This window comes from Carassius auratus, unplaced genomic scaffold (genome assembly GCF_003368295.1).
Source record: "Carassius auratus strain Wakin unplaced genomic scaffold, ASM336829v1 scaf_tig00021970, whole genome shotgun sequence".
In the NCBI taxonomy this organism is placed as follows: domain Eukaryota; kingdom Metazoa; phylum Chordata; class Actinopteri; order Cypriniformes; family Cyprinidae; genus Carassius; species Carassius auratus.
The window spans coordinates 63,659-83,153 of record NW_020525148.1 but is presented as its reverse complement, the minus strand read 5'-3'; the positions used below and the strand labels follow the sequence as shown (position 1 = coordinate 83,153).

General features: G+C 36.3%; 3 protein-coding genes across 3 annotated transcripts; 2 read left to right on the top strand and 1 right to left on the bottom strand.

The window, feature by feature from the left end:
• Positions 1-282: 282 nt before the first annotated feature.
• On the top strand, positions 283-3,646 carry LOC113077210 (GLIPR1-like protein 1). The gene is made up of 6 exons (XM_026249664.1): positions 283-684; positions 1,113-1,361; positions 1,447-1,565; positions 2,344-2,429; positions 2,506-2,532; positions 3,305-3,646. The coding sequence occupies exons 1-6, from the start codon at positions 523-525 to the stop codon at positions 3,433-3,435; spliced, it is 774 nt and encodes a 257-aa protein (XP_026105449.1). The 5' UTR covers positions 283-522; the 3' UTR covers positions 3,436-3,646.
• Positions 3,647-7,001: 3,355 nt separating this feature from the next.
• LOC113077209 (GLIPR1-like protein 1) lies at positions 7,002-12,060 on the top strand. The gene is made up of 6 exons (XM_026249663.1): positions 7,002-7,251; positions 9,505-9,753; positions 9,839-9,957; positions 10,790-10,875; positions 10,952-10,978; positions 11,721-12,060. The coding sequence occupies exons 1-6, from the start codon at positions 7,090-7,092 to the stop codon at positions 11,870-11,872; spliced, it is 795 nt and encodes a 264-aa protein (XP_026105448.1). The 5' UTR covers positions 7,002-7,089; the 3' UTR covers positions 11,873-12,060.
• A 1,953-nt stretch (positions 12,061-14,013) lies between these two features.
• LOC113077213 (KRR1 small subunit processome component homolog) lies at positions 14,014-19,367 on the bottom strand. Its single transcript, XM_026249665.1, has 10 exons — positions 19,238-19,367; positions 18,361-18,533; positions 18,125-18,259; positions 17,430-17,555; positions 17,104-17,187; positions 16,965-17,021; positions 16,404-16,574; positions 14,908-14,985; positions 14,720-14,816; positions 14,014-14,441 (listed from the first exon to the last, which is right to left on the bottom strand). The coding sequence occupies exons 1-10, from the start codon at positions 19,305-19,307 to the stop codon at positions 14,302-14,304; spliced, it is 1,131 nt and encodes a 376-aa protein (XP_026105450.1). The 5' UTR covers positions 19,308-19,367; the 3' UTR covers positions 14,014-14,301.
• Positions 19,368-19,495: the final 128 nt, after the last annotated feature.

The following is a 19,495-nucleotide window of genomic DNA, read 5'->3' as shown; positions in this document are numbered from 1 at the left end:
ACTACAAAGAACCGGGAGAAATGCAATATCAAACAAAAAGGCACTCACCTCCCTACAGGTTTCCTTTAAAGAAAATCTTAAGGTCTCAACAACAACAACAACAACAAAAAAAAAATGTTTTCAACTACACTCACAATAGCACCAATGGTTAGCACTTATCAATAACAAAAAAATACTTTATATGCTGGCTTTCTCCTGGATGCAGCCAATCAGTGGAGCTGAGGTGAATGGGCAGCAAATTAGCAACAGGTGAACCTAATAGTAGCAGCAGACATAAGGACAAAAAACACAAAGCAAGTCTCAGGACGTTATGATCAATATGGATTATCTTATTTAAATCAACAAGCTAGGTCAAAAGCAATCCAAAAGTAGTCTGATCACCTAATGTCTAACGTGTAATTAGTAACAGACAACCATTTATAAGTAATCTAGCCAGCTCTGGAGATTATTTAGTTTCTCTGAGGAACCTGGCAGATACACAGAGTTTTTAACCAGTTGTAAGTTTAACAGTCAACCTCAACGATGAATGTCTATCTTCTGATCTCTGTCACAGTTCTGCTAGGTTTATGTTCCTGCGAGCCGGTCTTTGATATCACGGATCCAGCGTTCATTGAGGAATGTGTGAGAGAACACAACAAGCACCGCTCCAACGTGAACCCCACGGCCGCAAACATGCGCTACATGGTAAATATCAGATGTTTCCTGATGTGTGTTCAGAGATCAGCAGGTCTCGAGGGAGTCTGTGGAGGTTAAACATGTGAATGTATGTTAAACAGATCTGAATGCATCGCTAGATTTGACCGTCTTCATACAGTACAGCTTCATGGTCTTATTGTGCACGACAGATTCAGACTCTTGAACACCACTGTACAATACGTGAGATATAAACTACAATATTGTCAGTGTGGTTTAGTATTACTTGCATAATGTTATAGAACTAAACATTTGAGTCAGCTTTTAAAATTGGCTTTCTTTTCAGAACCCATTCTCATTTTTTTTGTTCAATAACCTGTTTTACCTGGGGTTAAATTTTACATTTTTATTCTTTTAAACCCCACTTTAAAGTAAACCGTGCCCTGTGTGCGTGCGTGTGTGTGTGTGTGTGTGTGCAGACGTGGGATGAAGGCCTGGCGGTGACGGCGCGGTCCTGGGCCAGATTCTGTGTCTTTAAACATAACATTTACCTCCGAGAGGTGAGAAGAGTACATCCCACATTCACATCTGTGGGAGAAAACATCTGGGTAGGAACACCGTACTCCTTATTCAAACCTGAATCTGCAGTGAAGTCGTGGAAGGACGAGGACAAAGATTACAATTACGATACAAAGCAGTGCACAAAAGTATGCGGCCACTACACACAGGTACAGACTCCGATCCAGTTACAGCTGAATCACACACTAGAGAATACACACAAGTGAATGAAACCTCTGTTTTCTGTCCATAAAGATTGTCTGGGCAGATTCGTACAAGGTTGGTTGCGCCGCACAAGTGTGTCTCAATGGTGTGGCTGAAACTGACTTCTCAACAAAACCTGGGATCATTTTTGTGTGCAATTATGCGACAGCGTAAGTATGAAAACCACCACACACTGTGTGTGCAGAGCGCCAAAACAATACTGCAACTTGCCAAAACAACAAGCTAATAAAATGGTATTTCTCGTCAGTTGTTCTAAAATATTGCAGCAGTTGATATGAAGGTTCAATTCGTTAAGATTACTGCATGATTAACAAAAATATGAACACCTCAATTTGTAAAATCTGACTTGACTGATAGTTCATGCACTTTTTATAAAATGTTAATCTGCTTATAGCTGATGTAAAAGTGTTATCTCATCTCACATGTTATCAATTTAAGTTTTTTGCTTCCCGCAATTTTGACTTTAGAATTGTAGAGTTTGTATTTCACAACTTTGACGTCTTGTATTCTGAATTTATATCTTGCATTTCAGACTTTCTTTTCTCTACAATCTTGTATTTACATCTCACAATTCTCTTTTTTTTTTTCTGGTTTACATCTTGTTGTTCTAACATTTTTACTCTATTTTTTTTAAATGATAGTTTTTTTATTTTGCAAACTGATTTCTCATAATTCTTTATATCTGTATATGTAAGTTTATATCTCTATTTCCAAGTTTAAATATCACAATTTTGGCACACTTATTCTCAAATTTGAGTAATTCTATAACTTATTTTATTTTTAATTCTTTAGAATTCGTATATTTTCCTTCCAGTGTAATGTTAACAGATTAACGCTTGTTGGCAGGTGTGGTAAGCACAAAGTGTCTTTTATATGAAGAAGCAAGAAACCGCATGATTTCATACATGTCACACTGATTCTCAACAGAGGAAATTATCCGGATGTATCTCCGTACAGAAGTGGAGAACCATGCAGCGGCTGCAAACAAGAGACGTGTGCAAACAACCTCTGTCGTAAGTGTTCATAACAGACATGGTCTCATCCTTCCCAGTAACTGCATTACTTTATAACTGTTACTTCCTTTCACAGAAAACTCCACTCGTGATGCACTGCAGAGTAAGTGATCTCTCACTCATTCACAATTACAAATGTTTGGATGTCACTGCTTTAACAGATGTCTTTGTCTACACTCAACACTTGTCAAGTCAATCATGTGGAACAAGCGGAGTTCAATGGATGATCACAGTTTGACAAATCTGCATTGTTTTGTGTAGTGAAGAGCATGAAACCACTGAAACTCGTCTAATATTTAGAGACCCTAAAAGTATGGTTTATGCCATAAAAACAAAAATATGAAAAGGGTCATTGTAACTTTTTTAACTTCTAATTCTCACATTTTATTTTCCCCCCAAAATGAAGTTTGTATCTCCCAATTCTGACACATTAAGATTTCTGAGTTTACATCTTAAAATTTCCATCACCTAATAAAAATATTAACAATTCAAACCGTTTTCTTCAAATTGCAAGTCTTCAAATTGACTATTTCCCTCCGAGTTATTCTATGAATACATCTATACATCTTGCAATTGTTTTTGCCCACATAATGTAATAAAAATAAAGGCAATCTCAATACTAACTTTAATCTCGGAGTTTATATCTGCAAGCTATCTTAAAATTCAGTTTGTTTCCACCGTGGAATTTAATAATAATAAAAAAAAAAGTATAGCTTTTTCTCACAAATGAAGAATTTCTAAATTCTGAGTTTACATCTTTCAAATTTTTTTTTTTTAAATCTAGCAATTCTTAAAAAAAAAAAAAATACAAAAAATTTTCAAATTGCCACCACTAATGCGGTGCAACATGCAATACCGTGTGTGTGTGTGTGTAGGTTACAATTGGACTCCAGACTGGGACCCAGCACTGTCCTCCTGCTCCTCTGTTGGTTGTGATTATCAGACACATATTTTAGTCCTGCTTGTGTTTGCCTGCGTTTACTGCCTACAGCACCTGTTTGCATAAGAGTAGACATCTGGACTCAACCGCAAAAACCATGAAAGTCTACATTCAGCAGAAGCCACGATTCCACTGGACGGAGAGGAACATCCATGCCCTGAAAAACATTTAATGCAAAGAATAAGATGCCTACTCATTGTATAATAAATTTGTATAATAACTCCATGTGTAACTGAATTTTTGGAAGCTTTGTTAAATAAAAAATAAAAGATTTCTCTGGAAATATCTCATTAAATCTATAAATAACTTATATTAAATAATAATAAATGTATAATATAAGTTTACAAATAACTTATTTATTGAACATCTTTATCCAAAACACCTCTCTTATTCCTCGTCTCCTACAAACTAAAGTCTAATCAATTATTGTGAGATTCATTCAGGTTTTATAGTGACCGAGACAAAATCTGAAACCCAGCATCTTTTATTCAAACACCCTAATAAACAATATTACAACAAGGTGCTGATCCAATGAAGAATTGAGTGTGTTTCTCCAGGATCACAGTTGTTTACGTTCATGTTTGTCATGTCCAGCTGCCTAGGTTAATGGAGGATCTCCAGAGGGTCTGCAGTATGGACAATCTGGATCAGTTTTAGCAATTTGACACTCTCCGGGGGCCTCTCTGTGCCACTGCCCATTTGAGGTGAGAACACAGGAGGTTACCGGCTCTACAAGAAGGCTATAGAACCTAGCGGACGTGTTAGGGGTCACCCAGCCCGGCGAGGCGCCACGAGCCAGCGCCCAGGATGATGCAACACTTCTAGGTGAGTGAGCTTGCACCCTGAACGGGCAGGGCACACCCTGTGCCTGATAAACTAGGGTTATGGCATCCACAATACAGTGGGCCATCCTCTGCTAAGAGACGGCATTCCCCTTCTGTCAGCCTCCGTAACAGACAAAGAGCTGGTCTGAGGACCTGAAGCTTTGTGTCTGGTTTACATAGCCTCTCAATGCTCGGATGGGACAGAGCAAAGCCAGGGCTGCATCTGCCTTCTCCAGGGGCAGTGCATGCAGGCTCACCACTTGGTATGTGAAGGGTGTAGTGGGAACCTGTCAGCGGGCCCAAACTCCGCCCCTTACCAGGACCCTTCCTCCATGAACACTGCCCGACCCACACGATCCCCACAGCACAACGAGGACACCAGATTCACTGTTTTTTTTGGCCACTTTTCCCCTTTGGCCACTTTTGTCCCGTTTTATTTTATTTTCAGTTAATAAAAGCCTATCCGAGGCCTGACACCACGCCCACATCTATCGTGTGCTCCTCCTGTTATACTGGTGGAGAATGCGGGAAAGGCAGAGCCTAGACAGCGCAGTTGGGAAACACCTGATGACGTCACTCCCTCTCGCATGCAAAAGTTAGTGAAAACCCGGACTGGAATGGAGGAATGCCGGGGACAACCTCCCAGCCACAAATGGGCTAAGAGACTTCTCTCCAATTGTCATTTTACCCTGTGGTTGGTTGAGGCTGTTGATTAAAACACAGTTTCTCTGTCCCTGTTCCGGCGCGATGCGAGAGGGAGGACTGCCCAGAAAGGAATCCCCACCCTGCCCACTCCAACTGTTTGGAGCCTGGTTGAGGGTGGTAGCACTCCCATGTGGGCGGCGCCCTGATGACGGGGATGTCACTTGGGAAGGAGAATGTAACAAGTCAGCTGCCTCCTCCCTTATTATCATCGACACCCCTTCCTAAATCGCCGCCCTTCACCAGGCTCCCGACAGGAGTGGGTGTGTGAAGAGGAGGGGCTGCAGGACGAGTCAGGGCTGGTGGCCTGTGATGGGGCACACCTGATGTAAATGGAGCCTCATCACCGGCGCTGTTTAAAAGCCCAACGCGCCTCTCTTCGAGACCTGTCACTTCCCCATGCATGCATGCACACTGGTGTCTGCATGGGTCCAGGAAGGGTGCATTTAGGGATTCCCACAACACCAGAGATGTGAGCTGCCGGACCCTCAGTCTGGAAGAGGACTGCATCTGTTTACACAGCTATCGGGCCATGTGGAATGTGAACAGCACAAAGTGACCTTAGAACCTTCCGACTCCTAAGCAGGCAGGCGAGTTGCTACATGGGATGGGAGTGCATACCACCTTGTCGTTTGTTGTATGCAATGGTCTCTGTGTTGTCCATTCAGAGCAGCATGTGCTTGCCTCATAAGCAACCTTTGAGGCAGTTCAGCTCAAGGTGTACTGCTAACAACTCTAGGCAATTATTGTGCCAATGCAGCGGCTGGCCTGTCCAAACCCCTGAGACTGCATGCCCGTTGTACCTGGCCCCCCAACTAGTGTCGGATGCATCCGTGTAAACCACAGCATGCCTGGAGATCTGTTCTAGGGGCACACATGCCCGGAGTAACATAAGATCTGACCACGGGGTGAAGGATTGCTGACTGGCCGGTGTAACTTGAACCTGGTGAGTGCTGCGCTTTCATGCCCACTTTGGACTCGGCCATAAAGCCAGTGCTGGAGTGGTCTCATATGTAACAGTCCGAGCGGTGTAAGTGGCACGGAAGAATCAATACATGAAAGTGCACATGGATGGACCTGAAGATGCGTTTCTGCGGCAACATCTTGAATGGTATCCAATGAAGGGCCTGATTCAAAACTTGCAGATCTAAGATCGGTCGTAACCCACCGCCATTCTTGAGTACAATGAAGTAAGGGCTATAAAACCCCATCTTCATATCGGCTGGACGGACCAGCTCTACAGTGAACGGTCATCAGACGCGTTCAATGTAGTGAAGTGGATACTGCTGAACTTAGGGGGGATGCTGGGCAAAATTAATTGCATAGCCGAGGCTGATTTTCCACAGAAGCCAGCGAGATTAGCTGACCCAGTGCTGACCAGGTGCTTAGAAACTGTACAAGCGGGACCAGCGGAACCACAGCTGTACCTGGACTGGGGCAGCGAGGTGGAACACAGGGACCCAAGTTGGGCAGCTTGTGAGCATGACGGAGAGGGGTCTGAGTGTGGAGTGCAAGGCTCACCTGGTTCCATGAAGGCCACCTCAGCGTGCTCGGTGCCCAGACACTTCATTGGTCAGTATAGCAGTATAGATGTACTATCCTCAGAAAATAACTTAACATACAGCCATTATTGTCAATATAGCTGCAACAAAAGTGAGTACACCCTTAGTGACCCAAGGTTCTCTGACGTTGGTTAATGGTCACACGAGAAGCGGGGCAAACAAATTAAAAAAAGTGTTTTACTTCAACTGTTGGTATTTTAAGATGATTTCTTTTAATTGTAACATTTTTTTGTGATTTTATTTTCAAACCTCCTGTAGTTCATTCACGAACCTTAGTTCGAGAAACCATGATGTTCTGCAATATTGAATGCACTTCTACATTCAATATTAATATCAGTACATTTTCCTTTCTCTTTGTATCTACATATCAATATGGATTATTTTATTTAAATCAATGAGCTAGGTCAAAAGTAATCTAAAAGTTATAAAAAAGTAGTCTGATTATACTACCTAATGTATAATGTTATGGATTACAGTTTTTGTCGTTTAATTAGTAACAGACCCCAGCCTGCTCTGGATATAATTATATTTCCTCTGTGAGAAAGCAGAAGTGTGCAAACCCACTGACAGGAAACCTGACGGATACACTGAGAGTTTTTAACCAGTTGTATGTTTAACAGTCAACCTCAACGATGAATGTCTATCTTCTGATCTCTGTCACAGTTCTGCTAGGTTTATGTTCCTGCGAGCCGGTCTTTGATATCACGGATCCAGCGTTCATTGAGGAATGTGTGAGAGAACACAACAAGCACCGCTCCAACGTGAACCCCACGGCCGCAAACATGCGCTACATGGTAAATATCAGATGTTTCCTGATGTGTGTTCAGAGATCAGCAGGTCTCGAGGGAGTCTGTGGAGGTTAAACATGGGAATGTGTGTTAAACAGATCTGAATGCATCGCTAGATTTGACCGTCTTCATACAGTACATCTTCATGGTCTTATTGTGCATGACAGATGTATCATCTTCAATATCCTTTTTTATTGAGGAAGAAAGTATTTTCACTTTCAGTTTCAGGCTTTTTTCAAACCCCACTGAATTGTTGGCCTTCTGGAAAGTATGTTCATTTACTGTACATGTACTCAATACTTGATAGGGGCTCTCTTTTGCTTTAATTACTTCCTCTATTCGGCGTGGCATGGAGGTGATCAGTTTGTGGCACTGCTGAGGTGGTCTGGAAGCCCAGGTTTCTTTGACAGTAGCCTTCAGCTCATCTGCATTGTTTGGTCTCTTGTTTCTCATCTTAGTCTTGACAATACCCCATAGATTCTCTCTGGGGTTCAGGTCTTGTGAGTTTTCTTGCCAGTCAAGCACACCAACGCCATGGTCTTTTAACCAACTTTTTGTGCTTTTGTCAGTGTGGGCAGGTGCAAAATCCTGCTGGAAAATGAAATCAGCATCTTCAAAAAGCTGGTCAGCAGAAGAAAGCATGTAGTGCTCCCAAATTTCTTGGTAAGCGGGTGCAGTGACTTTGGTTTTCAAAAAACACAATGGACCAACAACAGCAGATGACATTGCACCTCAAATCATCAAAGACTGTGGAAACGTAACACTGGACTTCAAGCAACTTGGGCTATGAGCTTCTCCACCCTTTTCTCCAGACTCTTGGACCTTGGTTTCCAAATGTAATACAAAACTTGCTCTCACCTGAAAAGAGGACTTTGGGCAGCAGTCCATTTCTTCTTCTCCTTGGCTCAGGTAAGACTACTTTGATGTTGTCTGTGGTTCAGCAAATTCCTTGACACGTCTGTGTGTTGTGGCTCTTGATGCCTTGACCCCAGCCTCAGTCCATTCCTTGTGAAGTTCACTCAAATTCTTGAATCGATTTTGCTTGACAATCCTCATAAGGCTGCGGTTCTCTCAGTTGGTTGTGCATCTTTTTCTTTCACATTTTTTCCTTCCATTCAACTTTCTGTTAACATGCTTGGATACAGCACTCTGTGAACAGCCAGCTTCTTTGGCAATGGATGTTTGTGGCTTACCCTCCTTGTGAATGGTGTCAATGATTGTCTTCTGGACAACTGTCCGATCAGCAGTCTTCCCCATGATTGTGTAGCCTAATGAACCAAACTGAGACCATTTTGAAGGCTCAGGAAACCTTTGCAGGTGTTTTAAGTTGATTAGCTGATTGGCATGTCATCATATTCTTATTTGTTGAGATAGTGAATTGGTGGGTTTTTGTTAAATGCATACCAAAATCATCACAATTAAAAGAATCAAAGACTTAAATTACTTTAGTCTGTGCGCAGTGAATTTATTTAATACTCAAGTTTCACAATTTGAGTTCAATTACTAAAATAAATTTAACCTTTCCACAACATCTTAATTTATTGAGATGCACCTTTAAAATATATATATAAATAAATATATATATACCTAAAATACATATTTTATATACTGTATATATATGTGTGTGTGTGTGTGTGTGTCTGAAACTAATGTGAAAATACATATATATAAATATATGTATACATTTTAGTATTACTTGTATACTATTATAGTAATTATTGACATTTATTTTTTCCCATACAATATAATTTGATTGCAAATTTTCATGTTTAGCCTCAGACTCTTGAACACCACTCTATAATATTTAAGATATAAACTACAATATTGTTACGTGGTTTCAGTATTACTTATATAATGTTATAGTATTTATTAAAACTTTTTGAAAAGCTTTTCAAATTCGCTTGCTTTTCAGAATACACTCAATTTATCATCTTTTTTCTTGTGCAATAACCTGTTTTACTGGATCAATTTTACCTTTTTATACTTTTAAAACCCACTGTAAAGTAAAATGTGTAAAATATCAACTACAGTAGACATCAATGTAAAATATCAACTACAATATATATTTTTCTTCTCATGCAATATCCTGTTTCATTTCCTATGTTCAGATTACGTAATTAGCATGCATTTCCTTTTAGAAAAAAGCAGCCTAAGTTAGTTTGCTGGTCTTCTCTTGTTTAAATTGGTCTACCCGCCTGACCAGCTGAACATTAGATTAGTTTTAAGGCTGTTTTAGGGTGTGCATGTGTTTGTGTGCAGACGTGGGATGAAGGCCTGGCGGTGACGGCGCGGGCCTGGGCCAGATTCTGTGTCTTTAAACATAACATTTACCTCAGAGAGGTGAAAAAGGTACATCCCACATTCACATCTGTGGGAGAAAACATCTGGGTAGGAACACCGTACTCCTTATTCAAACCTGAATCTGCAGTGAAGTCGTGGAAGGACGAGGACAAAGATTACGATTATGAAACTAAGCAGTGCACAAAAGTATGCGGCCACTACACACAGGTACAGACTCAGATCCAGTTACAGCTGAATCACACACTAGAGAATACACACAAGTGAATGAAACCTCTGTTTTCTGTCCATAAAGATTGTCTGGGCAGATTCGTACAAAGTTGGTTGCGCCGCACAAGTGTGTCCCAATGGTGTGGCTGAAACATCTTTCTCATCAAAGCCTGGAATTATTTTTGTGTGCAATTATGCGACCGCGTAAGTATGAAAACCACCACACAGTGTGTGTGCAGAGCGCCAAATCAATACTGCAACTTGCCAAAACAACAAGATAATAAAATGATATTTAGATTTATATAGGCTGAATGCACTGTAAGTCACTTTGGATAAGAAATGCATGTCTGCTAAATGCATGAATTTAAATGTATTTAAATTTAAATAAAAAATATTAACTACATATTTAGTTTATGCGCTATTTAAAAAATGTCTGCTTACAGATGGTGTAAAAGTGTCGTTTGTTGATATCTCATGTTAGCTATTAAATACATTACTACACAAGAAAAGTAAGAAAAAACACAGAAGCTTGTTTGTGGCATGGAATATAAAAAAAAAGATAATTGCATTTTTCTTTCAGAATTCTGCATTTATATCTCAAATTCTGACTCTTATTTTTCTGGAATTTTGAGTTCACATTTTGCCATTTACATTTTTTTTGGATCCCACAACTTTTACATTAGAATATAGAATTTTACGTTTGCATACTTTTTGTCACCTGTATTTTGATTTTACATCTTGAATTTCAGTCTTTTTTGCCTTTTACAATCCTGGGATAACATCTTGCTATTCTGTCATATTTTAAATTATGGTTTTCCATTTTGCAAACTTTTTCCTCAGAATTCATTATTCTTCTGTTTTCTAAGTTTAAATATCACACCTTTTTCTCAAATTTGTGAGTTTAAAAATCACAATTCTGTAGAGCCCCCCCCCTCCTTGTTGGCAGGTGTGGTAAGCACAAAAAGTATTTTTTTATGAAGAAGCAAGAAACTGCATGATTTCATAGAGTAAACATGTGACCACTGATTCTCAACAGAGGAAATTATCGAGGTGCATCTCCGTACAGAAGAGGTGAACCATGCAGCGGCTGCAAACAAGAGACGTGTGCAAACAACCTCTGTCGTAAGTGTTTGTAACAGACACCGTCTCATCCTTCCCAGTAACTGCATTACTTTATAACTGTTACTTCCTTTCACAGAAAACTCCACTCGTGATGCACTGCAGAGTAAGTGATCTCTCACCTATTCACAATTACAGATGTCTGGATGTCACTGCTTTAACAGATGTCTGTGTCTGTACGCATCATGTGGCACAAGATGTATTCAATAGGATGATCATAGTTTGACAAATCTGCATTATTTTGTGTAGTGAAGTGCATAAAACAACTGAAACTCATCTTATATTAATTTATTGCATATTTATATTTATTTCTAATATTTATTGCGAATTATTCTGAGAATACATCTAGCAATTCTGTCTTTTAAAGGCAATCGCAATACTAACTTACATTTTCTTTGAGGTTTATATCTGCAAGTTTATATTTTCTCGCAATTCTCTGAGTTTACATCTAAATATTCTGTTTGTTTCCAACGTGGAATTAATAAAGAACATTTTTAGTTGCCTAACTTTTTCTCACAAATCAAACTTTTTCAGAATTTTTTTTTTTTTTTTTGAGTTTACATATTTCAATTATTTTTTATTTTTTTTACAATGGCATAAAAATAATGTAACTTCAATTTTTTTATTGCAATTGAGAAATAGAGTCAGACTTGTGAGATTGTGGTTAATAAGCTTCCACGTGTTTCCGTTGCTTATGCATTTACAAATATGCACATTTTCTATTTTGTTTTGATTCTGTTTTGGGTCACCACTAATGCAATGCAACATGCAATACAAAGTCACTCAGACATGGGTAAGAGTGACAGCTATAACTGTGTGTGTGTGTGTGTGTGTGTGTGTGTGTGTAGGTTATAACTGGACTCCAGACTGGGACCCAGCGCTGTCCACCTGCGGCTCATTCTGTCTGGCGGTTGTGATTATCAGACTCTTATCAGTCCCGCTCATGTTTGCCTGCGTTTACATCCTACAGCACCGTTATAGTCTGTTTGTGTACGAGTAAACCGTCTGGACTCACAGAAGCCACGATTCCACTGGACAGAGAGGAACATTAATGCTCTGACAAACATTCAATGCAAAGAATAATACATGATAAGGAATAAGATGCCTACTGATTGTATAATAAATGTGTTTAATAACTCCACATATGTAATTTAATTTTTGGATGCTTAGTTCAAATACAAATATATATATATATATATATATATACATTATCAGATATTTCCATGTTATCTTTTTCAATAAAATGTTGACTAAACATTTGTACGTTTTGTTTTTGTTAATATTTTTTTTTATTGTGATATTTTGATTACAATTGAGCACTGTAACAAATCATATCTATGTTATATAAACAATTTAATTACAATAAAATTTTGTTCACTGCCAGCCAGCAATGCATTAGATATCATGAACTAAAAATGAACTTACTTTAGTCATATAGATTAATTTCTAAATATACAACAAATGCATTTTTAATATTAAATGGATGTTTAACTTATTAACAGGGTAGCACCTAAGTGGTCCGGAGGTGCGCGACCAAAATAAAAAATGCTTAATATAAATATGTTCTGACAGCGCATTTGCGTACTGACATGGTTGACATCTGTTAATGCACAATTACCATTTTAGTCACAAACTGTACTATATGTTTTATTTTCAACCTGAAAACATAAATCTAGGCTATGCTTACCGTTTCAAAGCACAATAGAAAACTGTGACATGCATCCACTGACGCTCTTTAATCAGCAGCGATAAATCCGGAAGCGCGAATACTTACTTGCCGGCAACCCGCCAAAATAAAAGCCTGAAGTTTGAATGTGATGAAAACGCTTTTATTTATTTATTTTTAGACGTTTTTTTTTTTTTTTTTTTTTTAAATTGGGCAATACATAAAGCGATTCTTCTTAAAGAGGCAAACAAACAAAGTAGTAGTAAATATTAGCATTTTATTTATAAGTTTTTTACTAAAAAATAAATGCATTTGTATTTAATACTAGGACTGCTTTCTATTTTTAGTTTTATCACACACTATTATTTAGTTTATTTACTATTATTTATTTTTTTAAAAACAATAAATAAAGTGTAATAATATTATAACTATTAATTATTCATTTTTTATAGTTGCATTTAATGGGTCACGCTATATGCAGTGTGAGGACCAAACCAAATCTCCAGGTTTTCTTATGAGAACCAGGCTGAAAAAATTATGTGCACCCTTGCTTAATAACAGTGAACAAATGTTTTTATAATTTAACATTAACTTGATGTAAAAGTGCTTTTTTTTTAATTCACAATACTTTGTGCATTAACAATTTAAATGTAGTGTCAGTTTATTTATTAAAAAGTGTTTGTATTTGTGTGTACTGATTTTAATTTACTCCAGACAAAGAAAAAAAAGTTACCCGTATTTTTCGGACTATAAGTCGCACCTGAGTAGAAGTCGCATCAGTCCAAAAATACATCATGAAAAGGAAAAAAACATATAAGTCTCACTGGACTATAAGTCGCATTTATTTAGAAGCAAGAACCAAGAGAAAACATTACCGTCTCCAGCCGCGAGAGGGCGCTCTATGTCTTCAGTGTAGACTACAGTAGAACTGGGCAGCATAGAGCGCCCTCTCGCGGCTGGAGACGGTAATGTTTTATCTTGGTTAATTTCTCTCGGTTCATGTCAAATTAATTTTGATAAATAAGTCTCACCTGACTATAAATCGCAGGACTTATAGTCCAGAAAGTGTTATTCATATATTTTTTATATTTATATTAATATATTTTAAATAATTATATTATACATTATAAAAGGTAAACATACAATTATATTTTATTTTATAAATTATATATATAGTAAAATAATTCAGTATTTTTTAACTTGCAAATTTTATCATATGATCTGTAATTATATTTATAATATTAAAATATTTATGAATTATATATAGATTTAATATTAAATGTTAAGTATTTTATTTAATTTACAAATTAAGCAAAATATTTAAAATTTAATCAATTATATAAATAACTTGTACTGATAAAATAAATGTCTAATATATATACGTTTACAATTAACTTATTGGGACAAATGTGCTTAGATGTTATGAAAATATCAAATATAAGAGGAAGTATGAGCTAGACATGTTTTGTGTGTTTTTTTTATTAATTTTTTTGTAAATAAGTACAAGTTTAAATGACTGTATGGTGCATTTCATTAGCATTATTGTCATATAAATAAAAAATACAATAAAAACATGTCACAAAGTACATCTTTATCAAAAACACCTGACGTCTCTTATTCCTCATCTCCTTCAAACTAAAGTTTAATAAATGATACAGGTTTTGTAAAATCTGCAAGCATCTTTTATATAAACACATTGACTAATAAACACAATATTACACAAGCTGCTGCTCCAGTGAAGATCTGAGTGTTTCTCCAGATCTTCAGCTCTTCACTTTCTTCCGCTTGCCGTCTTTCGCTGAAGGCATCACGGGGTTAACAGGAGGAGCTCCCAGCTTTTTACTTTTCGCTTTCTTCACCTTTTCTTTAATGGCTTGAATGTCAATTTTATTTTCGGCAGTTGCTTACAAAGAGAATAACAAGTAATACATATCAAATGTTTTGCATGCTTATTCTACTGAATTATTCACACATTCAAACAAAATGAATGATAAAATACTAGTAGTGACTAAAGACTTTCATTATGTACATGCATAAAAAAAATGCAAGTTGCTCTGCATAAAAGCACATACATGCATCAGTTTCATAAACACACCAGCTGGTATTTTTATGATGCCACAATATATATAATGAAGGATGAGGTATGTTTCTGGATGTATATTGTGTTGTGAAGTGTTGTACCTGGTTTGCTCTTCTTCACAGCCGGCTTCTCTTTCGGAGGAATGAAAGCTTTCTGCCGCTGCTCTTGTCTCTTGGATAAAGCTTCAGCCTGTTTGGCCTTCGAAGCCAAGAGATAAAGCACAAGCCATTATTACGAGGAGACTAACTCCCATCAGTCTCTGCATCTGAGCTCAGAAAAACCATCATACCTTAATTTGATTCATCTTCTGGCGTCTCTTCTCGCTCTCGCGCAGGAAGAACTCGCCGGTCGCCAGCTCCTTATCAATCTGTGCACAGGAATATTTCACATGAGCCATGACAACTCTCAAATATTTTTCAATCATTTTTATATTTTCAGATGCTTGATTACTAGTGTTATTTATATTGAGGTCTGGAGATGTCCTCAAAAATACACTGATTAAATTAAAAAATATTCAAGTATATGTATTTGATATAAATTGGAGTTTGAGTATTTGTATTATTATTTTTTAAGTAAATTATGTAATAATATTTAATCATGTAAAATTTATACATTTAATCATTTATATCTATCTATACATATATCTATCTATCTATCTATCTATCTATCTCTATATATATATATATATATATATATATATATATATATATATATATATATATATATTTATAAATAAATGTATAGTTTTTATATATTTGATTTTCATTCATGAATATAGAAAAAATATATTAAATAAATATATGTATATATTACACATTTATTTACTTTTAAATATGTGATTATTATTGTCATATTGTCTGAGGATTTCCTCAAAAATACACTAATTAAAAAAAACAATGCAAGTATATGTATTTAATATAAATTGGACTTTAAGGTTTTTTTTATTAAATAAATGATTTAGTAAATAATGTAATAATATTTAATTATATAAAATCTATACATTCATTAATTTATATAAAAATATATATTTCTAAATAAATGTATAGTTTTTATATATTTGATTTTCATTCATGAATATAGAAAACATATATAATATAAATGAATATATGTATATATTTATGTATACATACTTATTTCTTTTTAAATATCTGATTATAATTGTTCTTTATACGTCTGAGGATGTCGTCAAAAATACACTAATAATCTAAATACATGAACTGAGTGTGAATTTGATATTAATAAATCATTTAAGAAAATATTTCATCATGAAAAAATCTATAAATAAATTATTTACAACAACATTTGTTTATAAATAAAGTACAGATTTGGTATAAAACCTTAATGATAAAATTATAGTTCTATATTTATAAAAATGTATATATTTTACATTAAATATTATTTTAATATTTATAAATTCAGTAAACTGTTATATTTTCTAACATAAAATTCAGAAATTATTTATTCGTGAATAAATATGTTTACTGATTTTTAAATACATGTTAATGAGCAAATGTGCTAATTTTAAATTAGATTTTCTTTATCTTTATTTATACCGTATATATATATATATCTGCCTATTATTTTAATTTATATTCCTTTTGTGCCGAATTCATGCACAGGGAATGTGCATCATAGAGAAAACATAATGCAAACTATTAACAGGCTAAAGAATGATTTACATGACATTTATATCTTTTGTAAGCAGTGAGTTTAAGAGGGTGTTAGAGTCAAAAACGCCCATCACACAGCAGTGAAATCCTGATGGTGATTTGGTTTAGTGATTACCTTGCTCTCGGGCTGCGGCGGGGGGAACGGCGTGTACTCCTTCTTCACCGTCTTCTTCTTGGGCTGCTTGCGTTTGGAGAGACTCTTATGTCTGAAGTTGGGCAGGAATCTCTCCCAGCTCTGAGTGCGCAGCTCGGGGTCGCTCGCCAGCTCCCGCTTGATCATCAGCGTCTGAAACACATTCAATCACACGCACAATTACTCATCTACCCTATAAAGAAAGCATCGAACGTATCCAGAGTGATGTGAAAAACCTGTGCAGTTTACTCAGGGAGCTATAATGAAACCCCTGTATCTCTGGAAGTGAACAATGAAGGGGCTAAAATATTAAGATACCAAAAGAAAAGTTGGTTAAGAACTCAAATCTAAAAGAGCATTAAGATATCTTCAAAACTTCTTGAGTTAAAGGCATTTTTCCTCTTTTAATACACATCTGTGACCTTTAATATCTTTGGTTTCTTGACTAGTTATATATCTGTCTCTCTTCAGACCAGAATGCAGAGGAAGTTTCTGTTTGATCTTGATCTTATTTCGAGCATCGACACGTTCTCTTTCACGTACCTTGATGTTGTAAATGGGGTGGATGTTCTTCATTGTGTCCAGCACCACTTTCCGAACCTGCAGAAACGAGCGAAAAACAGCAGTTTATCCCTCTGTGTTCGTCAGTTTCTCAGGTTTATTAAACTGAGTTGTGTTTGACCTCCTTGAGACCGCTGTACGGGCCGAGAGCAGAAACCGTGTTTCCCTGAACCATCACGTAACAGTTGGTCAGCAGCTCGAGAGCCTGAAACAACACGAACGGATGAGATTATCACTGTAAGAGTTCACCACAGCTTCAAATAAAGAGATACACCTGACAAACAAGAAATCACACCACAAACTGACTCATGAACATCTGTCGAACATCCTTCAGCTCAGAGAAGCTTGCTGACACACTGGTTTCCTGTTGAATGCTGTTCAGTTGCTTTGACACAATCTGTATTGTTAAAAAAGCTATGAATATAAAGGTGACTTGGCTGGACTCACCTTCAGCGTGGAGCCTTTGGGGCCGATCAATCTCTGTCGTCTCTTCACAAAACGCTCTCTGTTTCGCACAAGAGTCCCAATTTTAATAATGTCACATGCCATGTCATCTTCAAGAATCCTAACAGCCTGAAATAAACACGAGCGATAAAGATATGAGGCTGAATTTACCAGACAACTTTTGGAATAATTAAGAAATAAAAAATAAAAAAAGTTTCTGAAGGAAGTCTCTGGTGCCCCACCAAGGCTGAATTTATTAATAATCATTTGTATTTCTTTTTTTTATTTAATAATGTGAAATATTAGTACAATTTAAAGCAATTTATTATGTCAGTATGTTGTAAAATGTAATTTATTCCTGTGATGCAAACCTGAATTTTCAGCATCATTACTTTTGTAACATTATAAATGTCTTTAATGCCACTTCTGATCAATTTAATGCAATATCTATATATATATCATTTAATTACATACATAATCTAACCATAAATACTCTGTACCTAATATATTAATATTACAATAATATTTGAAAAATATTTTTATAAATTGATAAATTGTTTAAAGTTTTCATATTAATTTTTATTGCAATATTTTACTTAACTTATGAATTATTATAATGAATTATTATGAACCATTTCTAATATATATATATATATTTATTTATATATAAAATAAATGAATTTGTGATGAACTCTTACCTGTTCAAACGGCACACTTCTAGCCAGTAACTTGATGAGATCCCTGGCTCTGAGAATGGAATAGGGATCAAATGTTTTCTTAGTTGTGTTCACTGTCATACTGCCTTCAATCAGGTCCAGTGTGGCATTGATGAACTACAGAGCAGCAGCACAGATTCAAGGAAGCTCGATCACCTAATTCAAAGAGCTCATAAGCATTTAGAAAACAAAAAAGAGCACTTTTTCGTGACACTCACAACCCCTCCGAGAGCTTTCTGCACCAGCGGCCAGCACTCCTTCAGATACGCCTCTCTGTATTTTGGGAAAAGTGTGGCGAAACTGCTCTCCTCCAGCAGACCTTTGGGATTGTCTTCTGGAGTGAACTTGGGCTCCTTCCATCCGTCTGGAACCGTCAGCAGTTCAGTCTCATCTGTTTAAGACAAAAAAGAAAAAATGAGTTTAATAAGTCATATGTGACCCTGGAGCACAAAAGCAGTCATAAGTATCACAGGAATATTTTTATGCCAAAATTATTTATTTTTCTTTTATGCCAAGAATCATTAGGATATTAAGATCGTGTTCCATATTTTCTAAATTTCCTAGCGTAAATATATCAAAACTTAATTTTGGATTAGTAATATCTATTGCTAAGAATTCATTCGGACAAATTAGGTGATTTTCTCAGTATTTTTTTTTTTTCGCACCCTCAGATTCCAGATATTCAAATAGTAGTATCTCAGCCAAATATTGTCAGATCCCAATAAACCATACATCAATGGAAATATGTCTATTTAGAAAGTGTTATGCTCCAGATTGCATTTATATGTACCATGTGAATATTCATGTGTTACATGAATGTAATAATAATTTAGCAGTCAGATGTGCATTAAAGAAATGCAGCAGACCATGAAAGGCATCAGATACAGAGTAAATGGGCTTTTGTGGAAAACGGTCATTTAAAAGACGCACAATAACAAAATATGACATCATCGTGGCTAAAAATGTTTCAATTTTACGCGAGCTGTGTTAAACGTAAACATATTATTTAAAGTCAGTAATATGGAAATTGATGACACACGCGATGTCTGTGAGGATTATAATGCGTTTGTTGGTGGTTTTTAAGTGAAGGTGTACCTGTGTTTTTGCTTTTTTTCAGTTTTTTATTTGTTGGCGTTTTACTCGTGCTTTCTGCGGGAGCCGCCATTGCTGCTGTTGGAAGTGACGTCAGACAGTCTGGTCGTGAAGACTGCACGCAAACAGCGCATATACTGCCCCCTGGTGGCGTGGAGAAATCTATTGCATAATTTAAACAAAATGTTTTAATAATAATAATAAAAAAATAATTATATATATATATATATATATATATATATATATATATATATATATATA